Here is a 27,823-nt window from a genome sequence, read left to right as displayed (position 1 = left end):
CATTTTCATAACTAGGATCCCAGTGAGGCTCCTCCAGGATTCACATAGGTAGACACACCTGTGGTTTGAAATATTCTTTATTTTGTAAACATTTGTGTTTAAAATAGATGAACCCTGCTCACGATTCATATAATGGACCCGAGACACAGTACACAAAATTCCCCTGTCACAGGGAGATGGTGGGGCTCAGGAGCAGGTGGTGTGCTGGGGAGGGACTGAATCTAAAGACACAGGGACAGAGGCGGTGACAGAAGACAGGCCAGGTGAGCCTGCTCAACAGTCTAGGTCTAGTGACACAGCCCAGAAAACCTCCTGGACAGGAGGTTAGCAGTAAGAGGCTGACTGGTACCTGGCAAGTGTAGCTGTACCCTAACATCTCAACCCTCCTGCGATTGCCATCCCTGCTCCCAGCTGTGGCCCTGATAGAGAAGGCCTATCAGTTCACAGGATCCTAAACCTATGTTTTCCCTTCTAAAACCCAAAGGGTACAGTAAAAATAAAATCCTCTTTCCTGAGGGGGCTAGGAGAGAAAAACAGTGGTGGTGTTCTGCCTGAGCCTCTTGGGGAGCAACAACGCTGGCCCACAGGTTGAGGCCAGTGTCTAATATAAGTTGTTGCACAGGTCCTGACTAAGGGCAGCCTGAGAATTGGCTCCACTAGCCTTCTAGGTGATCACTCCCAAGGTGATGCTTCTTATGTCTGGACACTGTGGAGCTGGCCTTCAGGGAAGCAGCTCCAGCCAGACACGATTTGATCCTAAGTTAGCTCTCAACATGTCTTACTAGCCAATGATGCATTCCTATTCCTGCTCTTCTTTTCTTTCTATCATGCTAACCTGTCTCATATTCCTTTATCCTGAGCCAGTCTCTTCTGCTGGGCCTCTATCTGGAGGAAATGTTGGGTGATTTTACCCTATACCTTTTTGTGTGAAATAAGGAAGTGGGGCCCTTCTCTTCACACACACACACACACACACACACACACACACACACACACACACACACACACACACACACACACACACACACACACACACACACACACACACACACACACACACACACACACACACACACACACACACACACACACACACACACACAGTGTGTTCTGGGTTTGGGTCCTGGGTAAGTGAATGGTCAGTACCCAGTTCTTTTGCTTTGCCTTCAGCCCCAGTCATGACGTATAGCTTAGAGCCTCTTACCTAGGCTGTGATTAACTTGATTCTTCTTTTTATTATTTTACTTTCTGTGATGGTACTGGGGCTTGAACTCCAGGTATGGGCACTGTCCCTGAGCTTTCTTGCTCAAGGCTAGCCCTTTACCACTTCAGCCACAGAGCCACTTCTGGGCATTTGGTAGTTAACTGGTGATAAGAGTCTCATGGATTTTCCTGACTAAGCTGGCTTTGAACTCTGTTCCTCAGATTGCAGCCTCCTGAGATACTAGGATTACAGGCTTGAGCCACTAGTGCCCAGATAACTTGGTCTTTCTTGAAGGGACTTCATTCAAGCTATTCTTGGGCCTCTGAGGGTTAAAGAAACTTCTGAACAGAGAACTGTGGAAGAGGGCATCCTATTCGCTCCCTTAGTAGCCACAGTACAGTTGGCAAGCCCTCAGACCTATTCAGGGACAAGAGGACAAGAAGAGCATTTGTCTTGAAGGTGGAACTGAACAGCTTCAAGCCTATCTACCCACGGCCTCCTTTTCTTCTTCCCACGAAGTCTTTGCCCTTCGACAAACTTTGGGACCCAGAGAAACTTTAACTGCTGAAGGCTAGGATCAGTGTAACAGTGACATGCGTATGTCACTTCTCACTTCTGCCAAGAGTCCAGGGATATGCTCTTATTCCAGAAGATAGGAAAGAGGAACCCAGGAGGCCCTGCTATGGCCACATCCCCTCAACACTGAAAAACAAAACAAAACAAAACAAAAAAGCTATTCCTGGCCTGTATGCACTGGCTCTGACCCTGACTGGAGGAGCTAGCCCTTCACTTCTGAGCACACCTTCTTCTAGAGGCTTAACCAGCCCCAGTGCCTTGGTCCATACTTCAAATTCAGGAGCCCCAGTGGAGAGGTTGTATACTCGCTGCATGGGAGGTAGAGAATGGAGGTGACTTTTGATCCCTGCCGCCCTCATTTCTTTTCTTCTCTGAAGATCCTGCCTCTGAGTTCAGTTCTCTGGAGGCAGGCAGGCAGCAAAGCAAGGCCAAAGCTCAGATGGGGGAAAGCACAGAGGTAAGACAACCCCCAAAGGGATGTTTTCTTTCTACCTCAATGACCCACTTTTCCAGGCCATGGGGTGGCAGGCCTCTGGCAGAAGAAGGGGCAGTGGGGAGGGGAGGTGGGAGAAGCACCCTTAGCCTCTGGGCTACCGCAAAGCAAGGCGGGACGTCTTCTCTGGAGCAGAGGACTGGACATCTCCATGAGCCTGGGTCCATTTCCTCCAACCAGGGTTAGGAAGGAAGCAGCTGCAGTAGCAGCCACAGCAGGACATCTAGGCAAGAGGGAAGGAGGTGGCTCCATACAGAACACACTAGAGGGAAGGGGCCAGAGGGAGTGGGAGGAAGAGAGAAAGCAGAGAGGAGACAAGATGCTCGAAGAGAAGGGAGGAGCCTGCGGGTGGCCTTGACGCCAGCCTCAGCCACTGTCCGTCCAGGGAGCCTGGGGTAGCGAATCGGTGCTTACAGAACACTGTGGGGTGGCAAGAGACCTGTGGCTGGGGAAACAGGCTGAAGGACACTGCTCCAGAGTCCAGGGGCTGGGGACAGAGGCTGCTCAGACACCACAGCAGAGCTGCTCTCGGGGCCAGGCAGGGAGAGTAGCAGCTAGGGTCACCAAATGAGAGGAAAGCAGTGGGCAGAGCCCAGGCTCCCCTGCTGTCCCAGACCTCATGAGGGAAGGGAGTTGGTGGGGGCACCCCACACAGGACCCTCAGCACCAGCAGGTTTTTGAAGAGTTTGCTGGGCCCTCAGGTTTGCCCTCTTCCTCTTCCAGCTCTGCCAATGCCAACTCGTGGCTGGCACGCGTCCGGAGACCATCCAGCTCCTTCCTGTGGGCCTGCAGCACCAGCTCCGTCAGGCGTGTGAAAGACTGGAAAGCCAAGGGGCACAGGTTAGTCCAGTGCCCGTCTGCTGTCCCGCAACCCTGCAGCACCCCAAGGGACAACTTCCAGCTTATCTTGGCTCCCATGCGCCACTTCCCCCTCTCACCTTCCCGCTGTGCTGGGCTCTAGAGACAGGCAGCTGGCCCAGCGCTCTCACCTCTTTAATATTGAGGTTGGTGCAGGCACTTGTTTCATAGAAGTCCATGCCGTACTCCTTGGCCAGCTGCGAGAGAAGAAGATGTCTGAAAGAGTCAGCAAAGGAAGGGAATGGCCATGCCACTGGGTACCTACGTCTGCCACGGTGCTCACAAACCAAGCTGTGTTGAGACAATGCCTCTGAGTAGATCACTTCTCAGAGGAAATTGAAGAGTTCCTTCTAAGACACAGGCTGGCAGAGGGAAAGATGTTCGTTCTCTCTCTCTCTCTTTCTCCGTGTGTGTGTGTGTGTGTGTGTGTGTGTGTGTGTGTGTGTGTGTGTGTATGTGTGTGTGTAACCCTCCTCAGCCCCCCTGTACACATGGGATACAGTGTGGTATATCAATAGAGGCAGCCATCTTTCTTTCATCTCTAATAGCTGTTGTTTTCCTTGTTCTGATACAGGTGCTTGAACAGAGCCTGAAAACTGTCCTTCAGCTTTTTCATTTAAGGCTGGCACTCTACCACTTGAGCTATAGCTCCACTTCTGGCTTTTTGGTGGCTCACTGGAGACAAGAGTCTTGTGGACTTTCCTGCTCAAGCTGGTTTGAACTGCAATCATTAGATCTTAGCCTCCTGAGTTGGCAGGATTATAGGCACAAACCACCAGTGCCTGGCTTTCTCTAATAAGCTTTGAACATACTCTTTTTGTATTCCGTGCACTCTTTCATCACACTTCAATCAGATGTGTGTTTGTCTGTATCTATTTGAATTCTCCTTCGATCTCAAAAATAAATAAAAATGAGGAAAAAAGGCATTGGAGTCCAACAGACTCAGACTGCAGTCCCCGTAATCTACCTCATAGCTGCACAAGCCTGGACAAATTACTGCTCTCCCGAAGCTCCAGGCTCGTCTTCTGCTAACAGGGAATGACAGTGTCTGTCAGCCAGGGCTGTGGGTTGATTAAATAGGATCATGCACCTAGGAGCCCTCAGTACAGTGCCACACATGCAGTACTAGATAAATACTGTTACTCTAATAGGCTAGCCTCTGCGTTCACATTTCTCGATGCTATGTATTTTTTTTAACAAAAAAAAATCAATTTTATTTTAAGGGCTAATGGAAATGCTATTGACTGGAGAGGGAGAAACTCTTGAAGGCCTCAAAGTGGGTGGATAACTCTTACATCAGAATATCAATTGTTGTTTCTGTTCTCTTAAGAAGATGGTCCCTGTATATTTGGTAGGCAGGTGCTCAACCAGTTGAGCCACATACCTCAAGGCCAAAGTCCCTGGATATTTGGATATTCATTTAGCATTGTCTCCTACCCTCTCTGCTCCATGGTTTCTCTAGGTGGCCTGGATACTGTTACAGAAGACATCAGCAACTCAGAGTCCTTCCTTGTCACTGTCATGAGGATGATGCTTTAAATAGAGGCTGATCCTATTTGGGGGGTATGGACCGGCAGGAGTTGCTGCCTAAGAGACAGTTGGGTTTCAACTGACCTTTGATCATTGTCCTGAAGAAGAGAGCAAACTCTTAACAGTGTCAGTTCCCCCAGTGCCACAGGCTGCCATGGGACTTGAAAGAGAACCTGAAAATGGGGAGTGCTCTCCTAGGATTCTGTTCTCAAGACTGGAGAGCACACTCCTGGTTCCCCACTCATAGGATCTGAAGATAAGGAGGTATATTTCTGGGTCTCTGTTGTCAGGATTTGTTCTGAAAGTGCTGCCAAAGACCCAAAGGTAACTCCCACTTACCTGCTGCCCTTGCTCTCTTCCCACCTGCCGCTTCTGCTCTTCATCAGCCTTATTCCCTATAAGAATCTTCTGGACCCCTTCTGGTGCATACTAGGGGCAAAGGATAGGCAGAAATGCCAGTGAGGGCACTGGTCCCTTCTCTTTCCCATCTCCCTTTACAGTCCCACTGGTTTCCACATCACAACCAAGCTTAAGACAGTGGGCTAACTGGGGTGCAGGAGAATCCCTTATCTGCAGTTTTCTTCCTAACCATTTCTGTTACTTGTCGTCAACTAGGGGTCTAAAAATATGAAGTGGAAAGTTCTAGAAACAAACCACTCATAGATTTTAAGTACATTTTATTACAGCATAATTGTTCTGTTTCATTATTATTATTAATCTTTTACTGTACCTAACTTACAAGTTAAAGTTGGTCATAGGTGGGTATGTATAGGAAAATACACAGTATGTAAAGGGTTTGGTACTACCATGGCTATCCCAGGAATGTCAGGAGGACAGCTTAGGGTAGAAGACAAGCTAGCTACTGCTCTATTTTTGGGTTGAACAAGTGGTATTAGAGTTTCAAAAGACCCTGGACTTGATCCAGCTCTCATTCAACAGATGAGGAACTGGGGACTAGAGAGTTCACATGGCTCGCCAAAGTTCCACCAGCATATGCAGAGCCAGATTTAAAAGCCCAGTCTCACAATTTCATCTGCTCCTGAGGTTTTAGGAAGTTCACAAGGAAGGCTGGGAACAAACTAATTTCCAGGGAGGGCATGGCCACCGAGGCTATGTACAGAGCCTGAGGGAATGGCAGCTTCAGCTTCCTCTTCATGATTTACTTGCCCAGAGGACTTTACCCAGTGCTGTGGAAGGCAAGGCTTCCTGGAAGCACTGACCCTTTCCCCACCCCTGTCAGTGAAGTAGGGATCTCCTACCTACCTCATCCACATCACTGACCCACTTCATGATGTGCTGGTAGGAGCGCTCACTGCTGATGTCGTAGACTAAAAATATTCCCTGAGAGAAGAGAAAAAGAGAGGTGGGGGGGAGGTGGATGCACAGAGCAAGTGCACAATCATGGACCCAGAAGGGTGATGTTTAACTGTTGGGCCCATTTTCCCTTCTCCTTGCTTGACATGAGAACCCCTCAGCATCCAGAAATGTTAAGTTCTCTCCCAGATCCCCCCACCTGCCTCTTTCTAGACCCATCACAGATTGCTCTGGGGGTAGGAAGGCACCACATGCTTTGATTTGGTCATTGTTCCTGGGTGGAGGGAAGAAGGGAGGGGAGAGGATAGAGAACCCGCCTCAAGTAAGTCTCTAAGAATAACTGAGGAATGAACAATCAGCCAACCTCCAGAAGGCTATTCTAGGCTCCCTCCCTGACAGGCAATCTGAGAGCCCTATTTCAGGGGTCAGTGATATAAACATCTCAAGCATCCAGACCCAGAGGCATGAGTAGCAGTGTCCCACCTCTAACCCCTGAAAACACTGACTCACCTGTGCCCTTCGATAGTACTGCTTTGTGATGGTCTGGTATCTCTCCTGCCCCGCTGTGTCCCTACAATACAAAGCCAGTCCTTCAGTAGAGTATGGACCACAGGGGCAGATAGAGAGGGGAAGAACAGGAATTGGGAGACCCTGTGCCCTTGAAAGAGAAATTCAGGAGCTGTGATGTGAACAATCTGAGGTACTTGGAACCCCAAGGGGATCAAAAGCCCTGACTCTGCAGTGAGAGGCTCGGTCCACTGGCCTAGGCCTCAACTGACGACTGACAACTATATTTGTACTTGGACAACCTACAATCTTAACTGGGCCTTGGATACCTCTCTCTAAAATTTGACCAGTGCAGACTTGGCCAGATAGAGGATACTGACCCTCCCCAATGCCCATGAGGCCTCTGAGGTCATTGCCATGATATTCTGGGATTCTATGGTAGCTCCACATGAGGCAAAAACAGTACTTTCAACACTGCCAGAGAGCTACAGCGGCCCCTACTGGCTACTAGCAGAAACTGCACTGAACTCTCACCAAGAGTTCCCCCCAATAGATAAAATGTAACCTTCCATCCTTCCAGTCTTAACTACCATGTGGTACAGCCCCAGGGTAAAGCCTAATTCAGAGATAATGATTATGTTACCAATTCCTTCTAATTCCTGACGTTTGGTGACTTACAATTCCCATAAAGTTTATTAAGAAAAACATCAGAGATTAAGGCTCATACACCGTCATAGAGATAGTTATCCCAGATGAACCTCAGGGTCCGCTCCAACACAACTCACCAAATCTGTATCCGCACTTTGATGCCATCTACCTCTATGGTCTTCATCTTGAAGTCAACACCTGGGGAAAGCAAGCAAGCAAAAAAATTAGGAAGGGCACCTATGAGAACTAACTAGGAAAGGTCCAAGGAGCTCATATGTGAAAGGGATTTCCTTCTAATTTAATGTGAAAAATATCAAATGCAATAAAGGCCTTTTTTTTTAAATTTTTTTATTGTAAAGATACTATACAGAGGGTTACAGTTACATGAGTGAGGTAATGAGTACACTTCCTCTTGAGCATTGTTACCCCCTCCATTGTTTTCCCCCTACCATCCCCTCCCTCCCTCCCTTCCCCAAGGTTCTTTTTTTTTTTTGATTGTGATTAAGTGATTAAATAAAGGCCTTCTTTAATCATAAACTGACTCTAATGAAATGTCCAGCAATTTGAATGGGGTTTCCACTTAACTCATGGGCTCCTTGCTTTTCTGGGCTCCATTTACATTGAAGACATTTCATATTATCCCCTAGAATTGCTGGGAAGAGATAGGGCGACTCTCTGTATACTGTAGCTATTGTTAGATCATGGGACAGTGCCTGCCATGTAGTGGGTGCTCACAGCTGTCAAATGGCCAATGCATGTCACAAGAAACAGGGTCCTCAGGTTCTTCTGCCCAAGAGCCTGAGTAGCTAAGCGGCCCCAGGACATAGGAAACCCAAGGTAGAAACATATTGGAGAACATTTGCATCAGCTATGAGCACCTCCAGCAGCAATGGGCTGGCCTCCCCTCTGAGAAATGAGAGGGGCTTCTCCCCAGCCCCAACTGTGCCCAGTGATTCAAGGGCTCTGTCTAGTAGGGTAATTAAGCTAAAGTGTTCTTGTGTTCCCTGGAGGTGAGTTAAGTCATGAGCCACCATTTTCAGATAGGATCACAGAAAAGGTAGAGTTCTAGACCACTGGTCACCAGACTGCACAGACATCCAGAAGCCTAACTACTCAGGAGGCTGAGGATCACAGTTTGAAGCCAGCCTAGCCAAGAAAGTCCTTGAGCCTCTTATCTCCAATAAACTACTCAGAAAAATCTGGAAGTATTGCTGTGCTCAGGTGGTAGAGCACTAGCCTTGACTGCAAAGAGGCTCAGGGACAGTGCCCAGTCCCTGAATTCAAGCCCCAGGACCAGCAAAAAAACAAGGACTCCAGAGTGCTAGAACCTCCAATACCACTGCCATTCCACCCTCCTCCATAAATGTTAGGGCTCTGCCAAGGAGAAAACATGCCCTTATCTATCCTGTCCCTGGCTTTCCATGAATACAGACTAAATGCAGTCTCTACCTTTCTACCATCAAGACCAATCACCATTTAATTAAAAGGGAGAAAGATTCTGAGTGAACAGCCTGAACTAAATCAAGTTGGTCATATATGAATCATTTTTCGCCAGCCCAAGCTGATTCATATCTAATGAGCTATATTTTTCCAAGTGGGCAATGTCTGGTAGCCATTCTTTCTTATGAAGGGGAAGAGGAGGAGGAGGATAAAAAGGAGGGAAAGAGGAGGATAACTGGCCTTGGTAGGAGGCAGAAGCATACTTTCTCTTGTTTGGAAAAATAGTTTTAAATATATATGTTTTTTTTGTTTTTTGCCAGTCCTGGGGCTTGAACTCAAGGCCTGGGCACTGTCCCTGAGCTTCTTTTCTCAAGACTAGCACTCTACCACTTAAGCCACAGTACCATTTCTGGCTTTTTCTGTTTATGTGGTATTGAAGAATTGAACCCAGAGCTTCATGCATGCTGGGCAAGCACTCTACCACTAAGCCACCTTTCCACCCCAGTTTTAAAGAATTTTTAAATAAGGAATTTGCTTCTCCCCAGTAATTTCACATAGAAAGTAACAGAGAAGTTCTTAATGGTTGATGTCATAGTGCCTTTTTTTCAAAAAGAACCAGAAAAGAATTACAAAACTTAATCATCCTCATACTAGCCCAGTCAAGAATAGTGCTTGCCGAGGACTAGTGGCTCATGCCTGTAACTAACCACTCAGGAGGCTGAGATCTGAGGATCACCAGCCCAAGCAGCAAAGTCTGTGAGACTCCTAGCTCCAATTATCCAGCAAAAAAGCCAGAACTGGAAGTGTGGCGAGTGCTGAAGTGCCAGCCTTGAGTGAAAATGCTAAATGAGAGTTCCCTGGCCCTGAGTTTAAGCCCCATTAGTAGCACAGGAAAAAGGAAAAAGAGAAAGGAAAGAATGGTGCCTTAATCAGGCACCAGTGGCTCATGCCTGTAATCCCAGCAACTCAAGAGGCTGAGACCTAAAGGATCCGTTTGAGGCCAGTTCAGTAGAAAGGTCCATGAGACTTTATCCAATTAGCCAGCAAAAAACCAACCTGGTAGAGCAAGTCATTGGGCAAGCAAACAAGCCAAATGAGTGTGACACCCTGAGTTTAAGCCAACAAAAAGAAAGAAAAATAGGGGTTGGGGAGGTGGCTCAGTGGTAGAGTGCTTGCCTTGCATGCATGAGGCCCTGGGTTCGATTCCTCAGCACCACATAAACAGAAAAAGCCGAAAGTGGTGCTGTGGCTCAAGTGGTAGAGCGCTAGCCTTGAGCTGAAGAGCTGAGGGACAGCGCCCAGGCCCAGAGTTCAGGCCCCGCCAAAAAAAAAAAAAAAAATAGTGCCTTAAACCAAGTAGATACAAGGAGAGGATGCATGGGTTTTATGTCTCTTATTACATGAACATTCATGTACTTTGCACAGTGTTTGGTGGAGACAGAGCAGAAAAAAAGTGCTCCTGCCCTTACAGAGGTTAGCAGGAAGGAAACAAAAGTCAGAGAAGCAAAGAATTAGCTCAAGGTTGGCATAGCATGTAGCAGAAATTCAAACAGGTATGCCTGACACTGAGAGCATGGTATCCCCCCGTGCTGTTTTGTAGGGGAATGAGAGGAGAGTTGCATGTGAACTAGGCATGGGAGCCTTAACTATACTTCATCTCCTAGTTCCCTGTGGGTCCTTGAAAAGAAAGGACTCTGCTAGGAGATGAATGAGTGAGCCAAAAGATGTTAGAAGAGACAAGCAGATAGGGAAATGAGTGTATTTCTTTCTCATCTCCTCCTTTTTCTGTGGTTGTTTTTTGGCAGTACTGGGATTTGAACTCAGGGCCTGTGCTTGCCAGGCAAGCACTCTATCACTTAAGCTAGGCCCCTGGCCTTTTTTTTTTTTTTCCAGTCTGGGCCTGAACTCTGGGCCTGGGTGCTGTCCCTTAGCTCTTCAGCTCAAGGCAAGTGCTCTACCACTTCAGCCACAGCGCCACTTCTGGCTTTTTCTGCTTATGTGGTGCTGAGGAATTGAACCCAGGGCCTCATGCATGCAAGGCAAGCGCTCTACCACTGAGCCACTTTCCCAGCCCCCTGGCCATTTTTTGCTTTTACTTTTCAAATAGAATCATGTGTTTGTGCTTAGGCCAGTCTGGACTGAAGTTCTCCCGTTTATACTTCCTACCTCTTTGGAATGGTCAGCACATACCACTGCACCCAGATTTTTATTGCTTGAGATGGAATCTTGCAAATATTTTAACAGGCTGGCTTCAAACCACAATCCTCCAGATCTCCTCCTCTCAAGTAGGTAGGATTATAGATATGACCCACCACCTGGCTTTCTGTACTTCTTATGTGGCTTGAAGCCAAGGCCAGGGAATTCCTAGCAATGCTCCTCCTCCCTAACTATCTTAACCCAGGCCCTATTGACCACCCAACAGAATGTGTTGTAGCATGTCCAAGGTGCAGAATGCTTCTATTTAATTTATTTATATACAAAATATATAGCAGAAGAAACAGTAAGTCCGTACCTTTTGGAGGATTTCCTCCACTTGAGCCAAACTTCCTCTTCCACATTTGTGTTGGTTAATTGAAAGTAAGATTGGACTTTCCTGCCTGGACTGACTTTGAACTCAGCCTCCTGAGTAGCTAGGATTACATGCATGAGCCACTGGTGCCCAGCTCACCTTTTTCTTTAAATAAAAAACAAAAGCTTAAAAAAAATAAGGTTGTAAGGCACCAGTGACTCACATCTGTAATCCTAGCTACTCAGGAGGCTGAGATCTGAGTATTGTGGTTCAAAGCCAACCTGGGTAGGAATGTATATGGACACTCTTATCTCCAATAAATTGCCAAAAAAGCCAGAAATGAATCTGTAGCTCAAGCAGTAGAACACTAGTCTTGAGCAAAAGAAGCTCAGGGCCAATACCCAGGCCCTGAGTCCAAACCCCAGGACTAGCAAGAAAAACAAAGATTCCGATAGCATTTATTCCTTCTATTCTATGTTCCCACACACTCTGGACCTTCCACTATGAGTACACTGGCCTGTAGTATCCTGTACCAAACTTGACCCATTCCCTTTCCTGTGTGGCTACTGGTTTTTTCCACTGCTACTTTGCAGGACAAAGTCAAAACACTGGCCTGATTGAGTCCCTTCAAACTCGTGCTCTCTCACTTTGGCTCTTTTGGCTTCTCAGCCAGTGGTTTATTCGGAGATGTTCACCCTCACATCCTCACAGCCACTATCCTCCCTGCTGAAGGCTTTGGCCCCAGAGGGCTATCTCCTCATCCTGCACTTGCAATATAATGCCTCTCCACTATATTGATGATGGAGCCTTTCCTCTAAGGCCCACCCCACTCTCCTGTTCACACTTTTGTTCTCCCTGCCTTCTTCAGGGAAGAGTCTTCTATCCTTTACAGCCCTCACCTGCCCTCTACTCTGGGTGTCCCCCTGAACACTTAACCCCTCTTTGTTGTTTCTTTCGTATCCATGAGAAGAGATGTTCACCATCTGCCCCTACTCCCTAGTGTTTGCTCATTCTGGTGGCTCTAAGCAGCACTAAGTTGCCCACAACTCAACTGGGGATTGTGTTAAAATGTAGCTCTGAATTCAGAACATATGAGGTAAGAAGTTACATAAAGCTGGATTTCAGATGAAGTGGAGGCTACTGACCCATGAATCACACTTGGAAGTAGCAAGCTCCTGAGACTGTGGTCCTCTAAGTATGTCCAGCATCATTGAGACTTGTTAAAAAGGCAAATGCTTAGGTCCTACCTCAGATCTATAGGATCCCTTCTGGTGGCAGGAGGAGAGGAGGAGGAAAACCAGCAGACTCTCTCCAGGAGATTTCCATACATGCTTAAGTTTGACAACTATATTTGGCCAAAAGCTTTGTACCTCAAGTGTGAAGACAGGCAGTATGCCAGATGCCAACGGCTCATGCCTGTAATCCTAGCTACTCAGAAGACTGGGATTTGAAGATAGAGGTTCAAATCTAGTCCAAGCTTTCCCCCCCCCCCAAGTCCTGGGGGATGAAGCAGGGTGCTGCCCCTGAGCCTCTTTGTGCTCAAGAATAGTGCTATACCACTTGAGCCATAGTGCCACTTCTAGTCATGAGACTCTTATTTCCAATTAACCACCAAAAAGCCAGAGGTATGGACATATAGGGAGGGAGGAAGGGTGGGAGGGAGGGAGGGAAGGAAAGGAGGAAGGAAGGAAGGAAGGAAGGAAGGAAGGAAGGAAGGAAGGAAGGAAGGAAGGAAGGAAGGAAGGAAAGAAGGAAGGAAGGGAGGGAGGGAGGGAGAGAGGGAAGGAGGGAGGGAGGGAGGGAGGGAAGGAGAGAAAACAAAAAGAAAAGAGAGAGAAGTAATATGGTTGTTCTTCTTTAGTGAGCTTGGCAGGTCCTCAGCCTTAAAATTACCTGAGTTTGTTGTGATTTTTTTTTCTTTTTAAATAAAGATACCTTAAAAATAAGCCAGGCACTGGTGGCTCATACCTGTAATCCTAGCTCCTCAGAAGGATGAGATCTGAAGATCACTGTTCAAAGCCAGCCAGCGCAGGAAAGTCTGTGAGACTCTTATCTCCAATAAACCACCAGAAGTGGTGGCTGTGGCTCAAGTGATAGAGTGCTGGTCTTGAGCTAAAGAGCTGAGGGATAGTGCCCAGGCCCAGAGTTCAAGCCCCATGACTGACAAAAAATAAATAAATAAAATAAAAAATATATCTTAAAAATGAAATGAAGGGGCTGGGAAGTTGGCTCAGTGGTAGAGTGCTTGCCTTGCATGCCTGAGGCCCTGGGTTCGATTCCTCAGCACCACATAAGCAAAAAGAAAAAAGCCGGAAGTGGCGCTGTGGCTCAAGTGGTAGAGCACTGGCCTTGAGCTGAAGAGCTGAGGGACAGTGCTCAGGCCCAGAGTTCAGGCCCCACAACCGGACCAAAAAAAAAAAAAAAAAAAAAATGAAATGAAATGCAGCTCCTTTGACTTGCCTACACCTACTGAATCATAACTCGAGTGAAGCCTATGTGTTAAGAATTGGCGGGGGGGTGGGTAGATAGAGGAAAGTGTGGGAGCTATAATGTAGTAGGAGAGACGTGTCGGCACTGGAGTCAGATCCTGGTCTGGCACCTGTGTGACTGTGGGGAGGGGGAGGGGGGAAGGAGGGAGTCTTAACTTCTCCCAGCTCCAACTTTCATTATCTGCAGCACATCATTGTCTCCTAAGGTTCCTTGTGATATATTTAAACAATGCATGGAGAGCACCTGACTCACAGTGGTTCTCACTCCTACCTTCCCTCTGTTCAACAAAGGCTCCCTGGGAGCAGTTGGAAAGCAATAGCAGAGAACCCTGATGAAGACAGGATTCTACTGCTTGGTCCCCAGTCTTAGTCCCTCATTACTACTGTTACTAGGAGAAACTGATACCTTCATCAGGGAGCTTTAGAGATGCAAATTCTTAGGGCTCATCCACACCTACCAACTCTTATGCACACCAAACCTCCATCCAGCCCAACTCTAGGCACAACTGCATCCAAGGCTTACAGATAGGACATGTCTTTATACAGAATCCCTATGAAGTAGGCAGGGTGGGTATTGTGAGGCACAGAGAAGCCAACCTACTCACGTCTCCACAGCTTATAGCTCAGCCAGAACTAGAAAACTGGTCTCTTAAAACCTAGCCAGAAGCCAGGCCCCAGTGGCTCACGCCACCTAGCTACTAGATACTCAGAAGGCTGAGATCTGAGGATCACAGCTCAAAGCCAACCTGGGCAGGAAAAGCCATGAAACTCTTATCTCCAATAAACTACCAGAAAACCAGAAGTGGTGCTATGGCTCAAGTGGTACAGCACTAGCCTTGAGCTGAAGAGCTGAGGGACAACACTCAGCCCAGAGTTCAAGCCCCATGACCGACCAAAAAAAAAATCCAAAAGCCTAGCCAGGCCAGACCCCAAGTTCAGCCCTTGGATATCCTCACAGCATATGCCCTGTTTCTTAGTGACCCCTAAGGGGGCCCCAGGAGAATATAAGAAGTCATAGCCTGTGACTGTCCACAGCTACCTAATGGCTCTCCAAGCTGAGGGGCAAGATGCTTCAATTAGAGGCTGAGAGGAAAACTTCAAAAGCAGTCCTTGCTCCCTTACTGCCTCCAACATTTTGTCTTCTACCCCTACCTGGACAAAAGTACCTAAGGGGGCTGGAATATAATTTAGTTGATCAAGTTTATATTGTTTATGCTTTGTTTTTAACATTTCTGCCACTGTCATGCAGTGTCAGGAATCAAGTAGCCATTCTATGAGAGTAATCCCCAGAGGGCGTGACAAAGGACAAGTGGCCGTACCTCCAAAGCAGGAATTGTTTCTTGCCATTACAGACATTGGCAAGAAGAGCCCCTTAGCTATGTGCCAGATCCTGATGCACCTGCGGATGTCGCTGCCCTCACCATGTGATGGGTCTGATGCAGCTCCAGGCCTCTTGTTCTTCCTGCTGAGGCCTGACTTCACGGCCTCTGCCCCTGCAGCAGTATCCCTTAGTGACTGCCAGGCTACTACTGGAGTCCTGTAGCAAAATGGCAGCACAGCCATTGGGCAGCTAGAAGGAGAGACAAGGCCCTCTTGTAGGAACCTAGGGCTGAGGCAAAACATAGTGATGGTGCAGGAAGATGGACTGTCCTCACTTGGTTCTAAGGTATCGTAAGAGCTGGCAGCCCCGTAGTCCAGCTGTGGAGGTGCTGAAAAGACTGAAAATGAGACAACAGGGCATACCGGAGCCAAAGAATACTTCTTCCATCACTGTTTGTTTCCAAAGAAGGCCCTGGACAGCATGCAGGAGCTGCATTTGACAAGCAGAGTGTCATGGCCATCAAGCAGAATACAGCCAGGGGCTAGTGGCTCACACCCTTAGTCATATCTTACTAGGAAGTCAGCCTGGGCAGACAACTTTCATCTCTAGCAAAAACTTGAGGCGTGGCTCAAATGGTAGACCACTCATTAGCCTATAGTAAAAAAGCTGAGTGAAGCAAGGTTCTGGTGACTCAGACTTATAATCCTAGCCACTAAGGAAGCTGAGATCTGAGGATCATAGTTCAAAGTCAGTTTGAGCAGAAAAGTCTGTGAGACTCTTATCTCCAATTAACCAGCAAAATGCTGGAAGTAGAATAGCTCAAGTAATACAGTGCCACCCTTGAGCAAAATGGCCCTAGCCTTGTGTTCAAGCCCCAGTACCAACATGTGGTGCACACACACACACACACACACACACACACACACACACACACACACACACACACCTAAGAAAGAAAGAAAGAAAGAAAGAAAGAAAGAAAGAAAGAAAGAAAGAAAGAAAGAAAGAAAGAAAGAAAGGAGGGAAGGAGGGAAGGAGGTATGGAGGGAGGGAGGGAAGGAAAGGAAGGAAGGAAGGAAGGAGGAAAGAAAGAAAGAAAGAAAGAAAGAAAGAAAGAAAGAAAGAAAGAAAGAAAGAAAGAAAGAAAGAAAGAAAGAAAGAAAGAAAGAAAGAAAGGAAGGAAGGAAGGAAGGAAGGAGGGAGGGAGGGAGGGAGGGAGGGAAGGAAAGGAAGGAAGGAAGGAAGGAAGGAGGAAAGAAAGAAAGAAAGAAAGAAAGAAAGAAAGAAAGAAAGAAAGAAGGAAGGAAGGAAAGGAAAGGAAAGGAAGGCCAAAGAAGGAAGGAACAGAAAGAGAGAGAATACAATGGGCAGTCAGGGGTTGGTTCCAATCCTACCATTGCCACTAATTAGCCATATGGTCTTAGGAAGGCCAGTTACCCCTTCCTGGCCTCAGCTTCTTCACCTACAAGCCTAAGGTCAGACCAGTTTTTGAAGATGAGATAAGGTGTAAAGCATGTAATAGGACCTGGCATGGAGCTTTATGAAATACTAGGTGAAGATCCTGCCAGTTTCCCTTAAGGAAGGCTAAAGTTGAAAATCCAGAGTCACTGCCTGGGGGATGGAAAGGGCAGCTGGGCAAAGCCCCAGCACTAAGCTGGGATGCTTCAACAAAAGGAGAAAATGCTACTCACTGTGGAACCCTAAAAGGGCTCCCAGAGTCTGACTACAACCTAAATCCTGGCAATGCTAGTCTGTGTCTCTTGGCAGTCAACAGCTGTCTTCTTGCAGCTCGGCAGCACCTCATGGGTTAATGTCAGATGCCAGCTTGCCAACTCAACAATGCCACATGCTTCAGTGGAAAAAGGGCTGCCTCTAGGTGCCAAATGTTATCGCTATGATCAATCACAGACCAAAGGAGCAGCAGAGTGACCTGAGCTTTTACATCAGCAATGAGACTGAACAACAAGGAACAATTTAATACACCTGAAACCCAAGGCAGACACACAATCTCCAGGGCCATGCTGGCTCCAGTTACCAAGCACCAGTCCCAGGAATGCCCTCATTCCCTCTCCCTGCCAAAAATCAGCATGTGCTGGACATATGGCACTTCTGGGCATTGTAGCAGGAGGTTACCTCCAGAAAGGTCATTGGTTGAGAGACCACAAACCAAGCTTTAGACCAAGGCTGACCCTGTAGGGAGATAGCTATCTGACTTTGCCATCCCTAACAGACATTGTGATAGTAACCCCCCATCTCAAAACCCTCTTCCCTGAGCAAAAAAAATTCCCTCATAACTGAGGGGGGACATGTAAGGGACAGAACAGGAAGGAGAAGAACACAGAAAGTGATCAGCTGGAGAGAGAGAATTCAAAACAAGGATCCTGGCATACAACTATCCTCACAGCAATGGGGGGGGGGGGGGAGGGCGGAGGGACAAGCACATTTTGACCCAACCTGTCACTAGCTTGTCCTTTTGCCTTGTGTCTGGTGACTCTGACCTCACTCCTTCCTGGACTATGCTGACAGACTTTCTCCTCTTTGGAGCTGCAGACTCTCCCTCACGCCCGCTTCCTTCTGGGGAAAAGGTACACACAGGCTGTCAAAGCTAATGCATTAGTCAGCATCTCACCATCTTGCTCAGGGAGTGATAGGACATAAAAATGTAAGAACCTGATCTAAGCAGACAAAATCATGAGCCTGGAATTCATTCCAAGGTAGTGTTTTAGTAGAGTGCTAGCCTTGAGCAGAATCAGCTAAGGCATAGTGTCTAGTCCCTGAGTTCAAGCCCCCCCACCCCCAGAAAAAAGGAAGAAAGAGAGATGGGGGAGGAGGGGAGGAAGGAAGGAAAGAAGGAAGGAAGGAAAGAAGGAAGGAAGGAAGGAAGGAAGGGAGGGAGGAAGGGAGGGAGGGAGGGAGGGAGGGAGGGAGGAAGGAAGGAGGGCAAGCTGAAAAATTAGATGTGCATGGCTCATCAGCAGAACATCTGTCTGTCAAATGGGAGGTCTTTGGTTCAAATCCCAGTACTTGGAGAAAAAAATCAAAACAAAACCCAAGTTAATGTTTTAACTTCTAGAGTACAAAATCAGATCAAAGGCTCTGATTTAGTGCCTACTCACAGGAACTTCTGAGAATGGTACTTTTTCCTCCTTTTTTTTTGGTTGTTGTTATTGTTTTGGTTTTTTTGGCGTGTGTGTGTGTGTGTGTGTGTGTGTGTGTGTGTGTGTGTGTGTGTGTGTGTGTGTGTGCACGTGCACGCGCGCCAGTCCTAGGGCTGAACTCAGAGCATAGGTACTGACCCTGAGCTTTTTTGCTCAAAGCTAACAATCTACTACTTGATCCACAACTCTACTTCTACTTTTTTTGGGGGGGTGGGGGGGATACTTTATTGAAGATAAGAGTCTCATGAAGTTTCCCGCCCAGACTGGCTTCATTTCATGATCCTCAGTTCCCAGCCTCCTGAGTAGCAAGGATTACAGACATAAGCCACTTGTGCCTGGCCCTCCTTTTCTTTTTTTAAGACTAACACAGATGCCCATCCATGTACAAACACATACACTCTCCACACAGAAAGAGAGGGGTGAAGAGGGGAGATCTGGAGGCCACCAGCTTCACATAAAACCTTGAAGAATCGAGCTTTGGGAGCTCAGGACCCAGGAGCTATCATGTAGATGAGGTTTCCCAAGCAAACACTGACATTGTGAGGCTGGAGTGGGTCTCACAGCTTGATCCCTAGAAATCCTAGACAGCAGGCTGTCCAAGGTCCTACAAGGTCACTCCAGGAGCCTGGCTGAGCTGATGGTCATCATCTGACCTACAGTGAACCTCCCCAACAACACTGACTGTAGTCTAAAGCACCAGCCCCTTGTCTCTGCATATACCAAAGTACTCCCACACAGGGATCACAGCAGCTGCCTCTTCCTCCCTGCTATGCCTGAGTTTCTCCTAGGACACCAATCTGTGCAGAAGATCTCGAAGCTATTAGAAACAACTCACCCCTTGCAGAAGTTCCTCCCACACTGCCCAAATATATGCCTGGCACAGTGGGCTCATTGTCTTACAACCCCCAAGAAACCAACGCTACCTATGACTTACCTTAGGGAAAAGCAGACGTCCTCTAGGAAAATGTCTTCATTCATTTGCTCATTCATCCATTCATTCCAACAATTGGCTACTGACTGTGTTCTGGAAACTAAGCGTGGTACTCCAAAACAAGAAAGAGCCACACAGAAATGATTCAGCCTTGTCCTCAGAAAGCTTTCACTCCAACAGGGATGGATAGTTAGCAAGTTAGTAAATGAATTCAGAGAGACAAGGGTGGGATAATGGGGTAAAGAGTATGGAGAGGAGGAGGGACCTGGTGGCTCAGGCCTGCAATTCCAGCTACTCAAGATCTGAGGATCTGAGATCTGAGTATCATGGTTCAAAGCCAGCCTGGGCAGGAAAGTCCATGAGACTCTTATCTCCAGTTAACCACCAGAAAACTGGAAGTGGCACTGTGGCTCAAAGTGGTAGAGCACTAGCCTGAAGCAAAAGAGCTCAGGGCCCCAAGTTCAAGCCACATGATCAAAAAGAGAGAAAGAAAGAAAGAAAGAAAGAAAGAAAGAAAGAAAGAAAGAAAGAAAGAAAGAAAGAAAGAAAGAAAGAAAGAAAGAAAGGAAGGAAGGAAGGAAGGAAGGAAGGAAGGAAGGAAGGAAGGAAAGAAAGAGAAAGAAAGAAAGAGAAAGAAAGAAAGAGAAAGAAAGAAAGAAAGAGAGTAAGGAGGGGGTGCAAGCTACTTTTGTAGACTACTCAAAGAGGAACCTTTTAGAGGAAGTGCTATCTGAAGGGTCAGGGTTCCAGGTGGCAGCAACACATTTCAGCCAAACTCATTATTTTTAGGAGAGAAAAGGGAGAGGGTCCAATACATTCTTTCCTCTCCTACAACCATGCCTGCTCCTGGGTCTCAGAGGGACTCTTGTACCTGCTTATAGGTACGTGTAAACTTGTGTGCTGTCATACACGTATGCATTCATGTACATACAATCTTATGAGATGCTTTACCCTAAAGATATTTACAAGAAATATCTCAAACACCAGCAAGGCCAACTTTGAAACTCCTAGCTCTCACTTCCTGATGAGATCTCTAGATGCAGAATGGAGCACATGAGTAAAGCTAAGATACACCATTCCTGTGCACCGGGCGGGGAGGGGGCAGGGGGCATAGGAAGCAGTCAGGGGAATGGTGCTTCTCTTGCTGTGCTCTTTCCACCGCCTTGTGCAAAGATGTCCATGGAGCCTCTGACCAGCGTAGTCTGTTCCAGCTACCCTTCTCCCACTCCATTTTGCCAGAGGCCAACCTGGACCTCTGCCCCCTCAGCCTGCTGCTGGGTACTCAATGAGTACCATGGAAGCAGCCACAATCAGCTGGTCCACTCATTTCCCCAACCTCTTCCTGGGTCTGTTTCTTAGCAAAAGGTTCAAGAAAATGGAAACTGAGGCCTGGAAGGGATAAGACTTCCAGATATATCTGCTCTCACAGAGCCAGCAAAGTGAACTCCCAGTGAGGGCCCTTCTGAACTAAAGCTAGTATTGCCATGTGTGGTCATTATCCACTGGCCACCAAGGCTGAAGAGCAACAGCCCTGGGGTGAGGCATTTCCACAGCTCTTCCCTCCAGGAAAGGATGTGGGTTTCCCCTTAGTCCACTGGGAATCTTTAGTCTTCAAGACCCCACCCAAATGTCACTTTCTTTGTGAAGCCCTATCAACCTCCCCAGGGAGAACTTCTCACTTCTCGGTGAGTGCAAACATTTCCTGTTGCATAAAATTCTGATAGTTTGGAAGCCTGACACTTACACTGTGAACACCCAGAGGGCACAGCAGAATCCCACCCATTTCATAGTCTCACTGCTTGGCACAAGGTAGATCATTAAATATTATTCGGCACAATTGACATATAAAGAGACAATGAATGAGTTAGTGAACGAACAAATGAGTGAGTGAATGAAGTCAGCATATGACACATGCCAAGAGAAAAAAGCAGCAGAGAGAAAATTTTCAACAGTGAAGAACGATCAAGGAATAATAGACTGGGCACTGGTGGCTCATGCCTGTAACCCTACCTAGTCAAAAGGCTGAGCTATGAGGATCGCAGTTTAAAGCCAGTCTGGGCAGGAAGTCTATGAGACCCTTATCACCAATTAACCACAAAAAGCCAGATATGGAGCTCTGGCTCAAGTGGTAAAGTGCTATCCTTGAGCAAAAAGAGCTCAGAGACAGTGCTTAAATCCTGAACTCAAACCCCAGTACCAGCACAAAACAAAAACAAAAACAACTATTGGCCCTCTATAGACCACAGACCCCTAGCAAGGAGTTCTTGGTATATCTATATCAAAATGGTAATATGAGGGTAATTCCATCGTTCTGAGTTCCTAACAAGACTCCTGTCACAGCCCCTGTGACTTCCACAGAGGCAGGTGGAGGAAGCAGAGGTGGCACATGACGTATAAGAGGCCACACATTCCTGTCCCTTGACTCACAGGAGACAGGCTCCAGTTGGCAGCCTATGGAAAGGGCCTGGGTGGAAAGGCATGCCCAAGCCAATCTGGAGAGACAGAAGAAACAGTTAAGTCTGGATCACCTGCATGCACAATGGGAGTCACTAGTTCTCTGAGGGTCTCAGTTCCTGCCAAATTCTAGAATAGGTTGGACATTAGACCTTGCTTCCTTGATGGGAGGAATGACTGTCCAGGAAGCCCTGGACCTCATTCTCCCTTGACAAAGCCCAGTAACCAGGCAGAAGAGCTCAACAGAGGTCAAGGGCCTGTCCAGGAAGTTGGCAGTTTTACAGGGAAAGGTTCACACATATTAGATTACAGAAGAAGGCACTGGGAGAAGCTGGAGATCAGGGTAGTAAGTAATGGCCAAATATCAACTTTCATGCTATAAAGTTCATCACCAATCTGTCTGGGATGAGGAGAGGAAGAGGGGAACACAATCCAGGGAGTGTGGGGATTCTAGAGGGAATAGGCTGCTTGAAGCTGTGAGCATGCAGATGTGTGAAAGTGCCACAGAGGTGCAGATCAGTGAAACCTGTGGGTTTCAGCTGTGTTTCTTCTCAGTCCTTGGGGAAAGTGGGGGAGGCAAGGTCTGTGCCTGCGTTGGAAGGAGGAAGGGAGGAATGGAGAACAGAGGCTTGAGCTATTTCTACCCCTGAATGGAGTCCCAACCTGAAAGCAGAGGCACCCGATCATCCTAAGCCACCCTACTCTACGCCACCTCCTTCCTAAATCTTTCTTCCTTCTCAGACTCTGGCACAAATGCTAAAAGTATAGTGAAACTGAAATAAACTACAGAGCCAGCTGGGTGCCTGTGGCTCCTGCTTGTAATCCTAGCTTCAGTTAGGAGGCTGAGATCTGAAGTTTGCAGTTCAAAGCCAGCCTGGACAGGAAGGTCCCTGTGAAACTCTTACTTCCAAATAACCACCAAGAACCAGAAGTGGCTAGAGTGGTAGAATGCTAGTCTTGAGGAAAACAAACAAACAAACAAACAAAAAAGCCCAGGAACCTCACCCAGGCTCTGAGTTCAAGCCTCAGTAGTAGCACCAAAACAAACAAAAATGCATAAAACCCCACAAAGCCTGTGCTCCTGAAATATAGAACAGCTCTGATTTCTGTGAAGCCCCAGCACTAACCTGGTCTCTGGCACATAGTGGAAGTTCAATAAATGGTGCCAGAATGACCGAATCTGCAAGTGACCAGCAGGATGACCTCATAGCACATTACTGACAATTTACTCATCTCAACCAACATTCTTATGAGCTAGGAATAATAAATAGTGATGGCAGCTACCATTTTATTGAGGCCTCTACCCAGTGCTTTGTATCCATTAGCTTCTATACTCTTCCCAGCAACCATTAAGATTTTGTTACTATCATCAATTTAGAGATGAAGGAAGCACAAAAATGTTAAAGTGTCTGAAGGACAAAGAGCCGGTGAGGCTCGCCAAAGAAGCAAAGCCTGCAGCCCAGCCTTGATCTTCTCACAGCATCACACTGTATTTGTACCCAGCTCCTCAGTCTAGAAATCTGAAGACCTTTAGGATTGCAAAGCCCAAGCATTTGTGCCAATGTCTATTAGGCCACTTCATTCCAGGCTCAGGTCTAACCCTGGCCCTCGGTCACCACAAGACCCTGCCCTCGGCTGTTTGAGGCAGTTCCAGCAGAACTTTCTGAGAAAGGTGACAGCAGCAGCAACCCAGCCTGGGAAAGCAGCCTGAAGCCACAGCAGCCCAACCAGTCCAACTGGAAAATCACTGGCCACAGCCTCCTCCTCCCCAAAAGAGAGAGAGAGAGAGAGAGAAAAGGAGCAGCCTTGGGGTAGCTTTTCAAACAAAAGGCCCAGAGACCAGGTAGACTGTCTCATCCCAGACCAAGGACTGGGAGGGAGAAAAACATGCCCTAGGCAGTCTCCTCAATTTGTATCAGGGGCTTATTTCCCAGCTCTGGCTACCATGAAGGAAGGGCATTAAAGGCCCTTGGATATAGTTGCCTACATAGGGTGTTTTCTTCTTGTCTGAGCAGACAACATAGGAGATCCTTTTAGAAGTGCCAGGTTGATTGGTTTGACCTATTCCCCACATTTGGAGGGAAAGCCAGGCAGGTGAAGAGCCACCATTGAGAAGAGGGGCCCTGAGAACCCAGATAACACCACAGCTCCAAATGAATGAACCCCCAGCTTCATCTCACCCCACTCTTCAAGCCCCGCCTCCCCCAGCCAGGCCTCTCATGCTCTCTTCCAAGTGGCTCTAGCATCTTGTCATTAATAATTTACTATGCATTGTGATGGTGCCTAGCTCTGTATTGGGTCCTATGAAAACAAAGAAACATATGATTGGATCTCACCCGTAAAGCATTTATAGTTTGGGAGACAGAAAAACAGAAGAATGTTCTCTCTTGCTTAAAAAAAAAAAAAAAAAGCCAACTCCCTACTGCTGCAGTTAGACTGCCCCCAGTGTATCATGGACACCCACTCACTTCGCACCTCTGTTATCTCTCTGCTCAGCTCACGTTGTTCCATCTGCTCCCTTCTACTGTAGGAACCAACCCACAGGCAGCCCACACAGAAAGACCCAGCTTTAGCCTTCCCTGTGGTTTTTCTATTAGTGGCTTACATCCTAGTCCTGGCTACCATGCAGAAAGGTTGTCAAAGACCTCCTGAATGTAGATGGCCTGGTAAGGACAATTTCTCCCCATCTGTTCAGATGGGGAGCCTTCCTCTCAGTCTCCCTCAGTGATGCACTCAACAGGCCCTTGGCCATTCACTGGCTACCTCTAGGATCCATCTTACATGGGAGACCTTCATTAAGGGTAGTGATAGGATCATAGTCAGTGCCTTACATTTGCACGGTGCTTCCTTTGTAAGTACATACAGATATATTATCTCATTTAGGCAATAGGTCTTTTATGTCTTCCTTCCTCAATGACATTATAGGCTTGTGGGCAGGAAAAGGTGCACTGTGATATGTCTCTAAAATGCCTGGCATGGTACTTTGTAAGGATGTCCAATTACGTTAACAGATGAGATGGTCTTGTCAGGAAATTGTGTAGGCAGAGAACACTGAGGCTCTGACTGTCCCACTCTGAACGACCTCCATCAGCTGGTGGTACCAACCTAGCTGCAGGGTCACCTGCCTGCTAGCTAGCCAAAGAGACAAGAAAGATGGAGGGAGGGGCGACCAGTGCCTCAGTCTACCTGGAAGGTCTCATTGTTCCCTGGCAGGCTCTTTCATGGAGTGTCACAAGCTCTCATAGTAAGCATTATACACACTGAGTCACAAAGAGTCAGTGTGAGCCAAGAATCTGACAGTTATTGGTGAATTGCCTTGTTTTCCCCATTCACATAGATAGATAGATAGATAGATAGATAGATAGATAGATAGATAGATAGATAGATAGATAGATAGATAGATACCTAGCTTGATGGTCAGCATGGCAAAAGAATGTTTGGGCCCAGCTTGAGAGTGGTGACTCTGTGTATTATTATTCATCTGGGACTCCCCCAAGTTTAGCATACAGAGCACACATTTTTAAATGAATAAATTAATAAATCTGACCTGGTAACCCCCATTTCCTTGGCTCCCTGGTTTGTCTCTTGGCTGCCCCTTCCTTGGAAAGCTTCCCAAATCACCTAAGGAAAAAAGCTTCTCTTCACCATCCAACTCTTGCCCTTCAGTTTTAGTTAATGCTGAAAACATGGCCGGCCTAGGGAGAATCACATGCCATTGTAAGCTTTACATAAGGAAGTATTTAGGAAACAAATCCATGGGGACAGATTGAACAAAGGCCTGGTGTGAAGAAAGGTGGTTTCTCTCCCATGGGATCCAAACTCCCAAGGAGTCTTTGCCGCCTACGCAAAGGGAGACTTAGCCATCTTTGAAAACAGATAAACCAATGGCCTTGGCAGAGAAACAGGGCTACAGACACAAATACCAGCTCACTAATTCACCTTTGCCCTCTAAGGGGTCAACCCTGGAGGGTGTCTGAGGAAGCCTCTGTGGTCTGTGTAGCAGGAAAAGGGAGTAAAACAAGACGAAGAGGCAAGGGTGGTGATTACAGATGTGAGGGTAAAGGATGATCATGTTTTGAAGAAAGCATAATTTCATCAAGGCCATCCTATTATTTTAGAAATAGGGGCTCCCCCAGCTTTTTTTTTCTGTCTCTCCCCCTGGGGGCTAATTCCCTTCAACTAAGCAAGAGTCCCAAGAACTTCTGAAATGATGGGAAAAAGTAAAGTCTTCAATGGGCAAAGTCCAGGTCATTCCTAGAACTTGGAGTGTGGCCAGGACACCAGGGTACACACGACTGCTCTTCAGGCAAAATTTTGGCACCCCCAGCTCTCTGCAGAAAGCTCCACAGCTCCTGGCATCAGGCCCATGTCAAAAATAGCCACTTCAAGTTTCTGTGAAGTGGTAACCTTCTGCCCTTTGTCCCCAAGCTAGTCTCAGACCCCACCTGGCTCCTCAGCCACGCCCTGGCTCACTCCCAAGCCTTTCCCCAACACCTGACTCTTTCCCAAGCCCTCCTGAAAGGCAGGTAGCCCTCTCAGCCATGGCTCAGTGTCTGTCCCTTTCCGTATTGCTGACATGTCTCTCATCCACACAGCAGCCCAGTCCAAGCTCCTGGATCTCTTAAGAGCTGGCCTTAAAGCTCCCCAGAGCAATATGAACAAGCTTTGTTCCCTGACCCTAAATCCCTTAAAGATAGGGATCCCCATAAAGAGGAAGAGCACCCTTCCCCCAGCTCCATGATGATAACACCACAGCAAAAATAGCCAGCATTCCCACTCCCGTTGAATACTTTCCATACATTATCTCATTTAATCCTTATAACACCTGGGGGTTATATCGCTATTAGATCCATGCTACAGGTGAGAAACTGAAACTCAGAAGCGTAAGTGACCAGCAAGACCATGTTGCCCCAAAGTGAGGTCTCCAGGTATGTCGGACAATAATACCTGCCTCTTAACCTCCGGGCTGCATGTGGCCACTCTCCTCTCTTGTCAAAGGAATGTGTGTTGGATGAGGAGGCTGTGGGATTGGAGAGAATCCTCCAGAAGAAGCTGAGAGCGAGGTCCCTCCCCGAAAGCCCCAGGGGGCTACTAGGCCAGCATTCCAATGGGATGACCAGCTGCCAGCCACCTTTCTCCAAGCAGCCTGCTCCGGGAGGAGGCTGACCAAGAATGAATGGAACCTGTGGGGATGGGTGGAATTCCCTTAACTTAGGCACCCAGTGGAGGGGTTCTACAGAACCAGTGAGGGACCTTCTGGGAATACTCTCAGAAGGAAGACTACAGACCAATTCCAGGAAGAGTAAGCAAAACTTGCCCAGAATGCCACTAGGCCTTGTTCCTCCAACCGCAGGCTCCCGTACCCCCCGACTAGAGTCTAAAGTGGGCCCTCGGTTGCCTTCTGAGCCCCTAGTCTTTCTCTTCGTGAGTATTCCAAGCCTTCCTCCTCCAGTCTGATCCTTCCCTCCCGGACCTCCAGGTATCCATGGCCTTCTCCAGGTGTCCCACCTGGTGACTTGCCTTCACAACTGTGTCCTGGACACTCAATCCATTTGGCCAACCTCTTCCACCCTTCTTCCCCATCTTGGCTCCACACGAGGCCACCCTAGAACTCAGGGGATCTCAGTGACCTAGTGACTGCCCCCCCCCCACCCATCCTGACCTTTCCTCGCCCCTTTTTATTAAGGACTACAATAATGTCCCTTGAAGGGCTATGATTTTCACCGCCCCAGCTTAGGGTGCTCCGGCCTACACCCACCTTGCGCTGTGTTTTCTAGGCTTGGATGGGAAGGCTCCCCAGCCCGAGGCCGGAAACCCCACCCCAGGCAGACATCAGGGCCCCCTCACCTGCAGGAACCCGGGCTCAGGTCCCCTGATGGTGGCCACTCCCCCGACCCCCGACCCCCGACCCGGGTTCGTTCCTTCGCCCCGACTTCGCGTGCCACCGCCTCCAGCAGTAGGGGCGCGAGCTGGGGTAAAGGGGGGGGCGCCCCCCGGGCCACCGCCCCTTACCGATGGTGGAGATGTGCGAGGAGTGGAACTCGTTGTCGGTGAAGCGACAGAGCAAGCAGGTCTTGCCCACCCCGGAGTCCCCGATCAGCAGCAGCCGGAACAGCACGTCGTACTGCTTCGCCATGGCTGGAGTCCGAGGGGGCCGGGGGGCTGCGGGCGGCGGCGGGCTCAGCCCCGCTCGGCCGCTGCCATCGCGGCCGGCGCCGACCCCGGGGACGCGGCGGGCGGCGAGAAGAAGGCGGGCCCGGCCCGGTGCGCTGGCCTCGGCCGCCCGCCCGCCCGCCCTCCCTCCCGCTCGCTCGGCGCGGGGAAGCGCGGCTGCGGCGGGAGCGCGGCGCCCGCTCCGTTCGGATCGGCGCGGGGAAGCACGGCGCCCGCT

The 27,823-nt window shown here is 48.1% G+C and overlaps 1 protein-coding gene across 2 annotated transcripts; it reads right to left on the bottom strand.

The window, feature by feature from the left end:
- Positions 1 to 59: 59 nt before the first annotated feature.
- On the bottom strand, positions 60 to 27,823 carry Rab15 (RAB15, member RAS oncogene family). Of its 2 annotated transcripts, XM_070031768.1 has the most exons (8): positions 27,445 to 27,514; positions 24,980 to 25,053; positions 7,268 to 7,328; positions 6,486 to 6,546; positions 5,925 to 6,002; positions 5,001 to 5,090; positions 3,263 to 3,328; positions 60 to 3,092 (listed from the first exon to the last, which is right to left on the bottom strand). In XM_070031768.1, exons 3-8 carry the CDS (start codon positions 7,312 to 7,314, stop codon positions 2,934 to 2,936), a joined length of 501 nt encoding a protein of 166 aa, XP_069887869.1. In that variant the 5' UTR covers positions 7,315 to 7,328; positions 24,980 to 25,053; positions 27,445 to 27,514; the 3' UTR covers positions 60 to 2,933. The 2 variants fall into 2 exon arrangements, with proteins under 2 accessions (XP_069887869.1, XP_069887867.1); XM_070031766.1 differs by lacking the exon at positions 24,980 to 25,053 and having other exon boundaries at positions 27,445 to 27,823.

This window comes from Dipodomys merriami, unplaced genomic scaffold (assembly GCF_024711535.1).
Source record: "Dipodomys merriami isolate MVZ:Mamm:240054 unplaced genomic scaffold, mDipMer1.0.p SCAF_1, whole genome shotgun sequence".
NCBI lineage: Eukaryota > Metazoa > Chordata > Mammalia > Rodentia > Heteromyidae > Dipodomys > Dipodomys merriami.
Note: the sequence above shows the minus strand (reverse complement) of the source record. Positions and strands in the feature narration are given on the sequence as shown.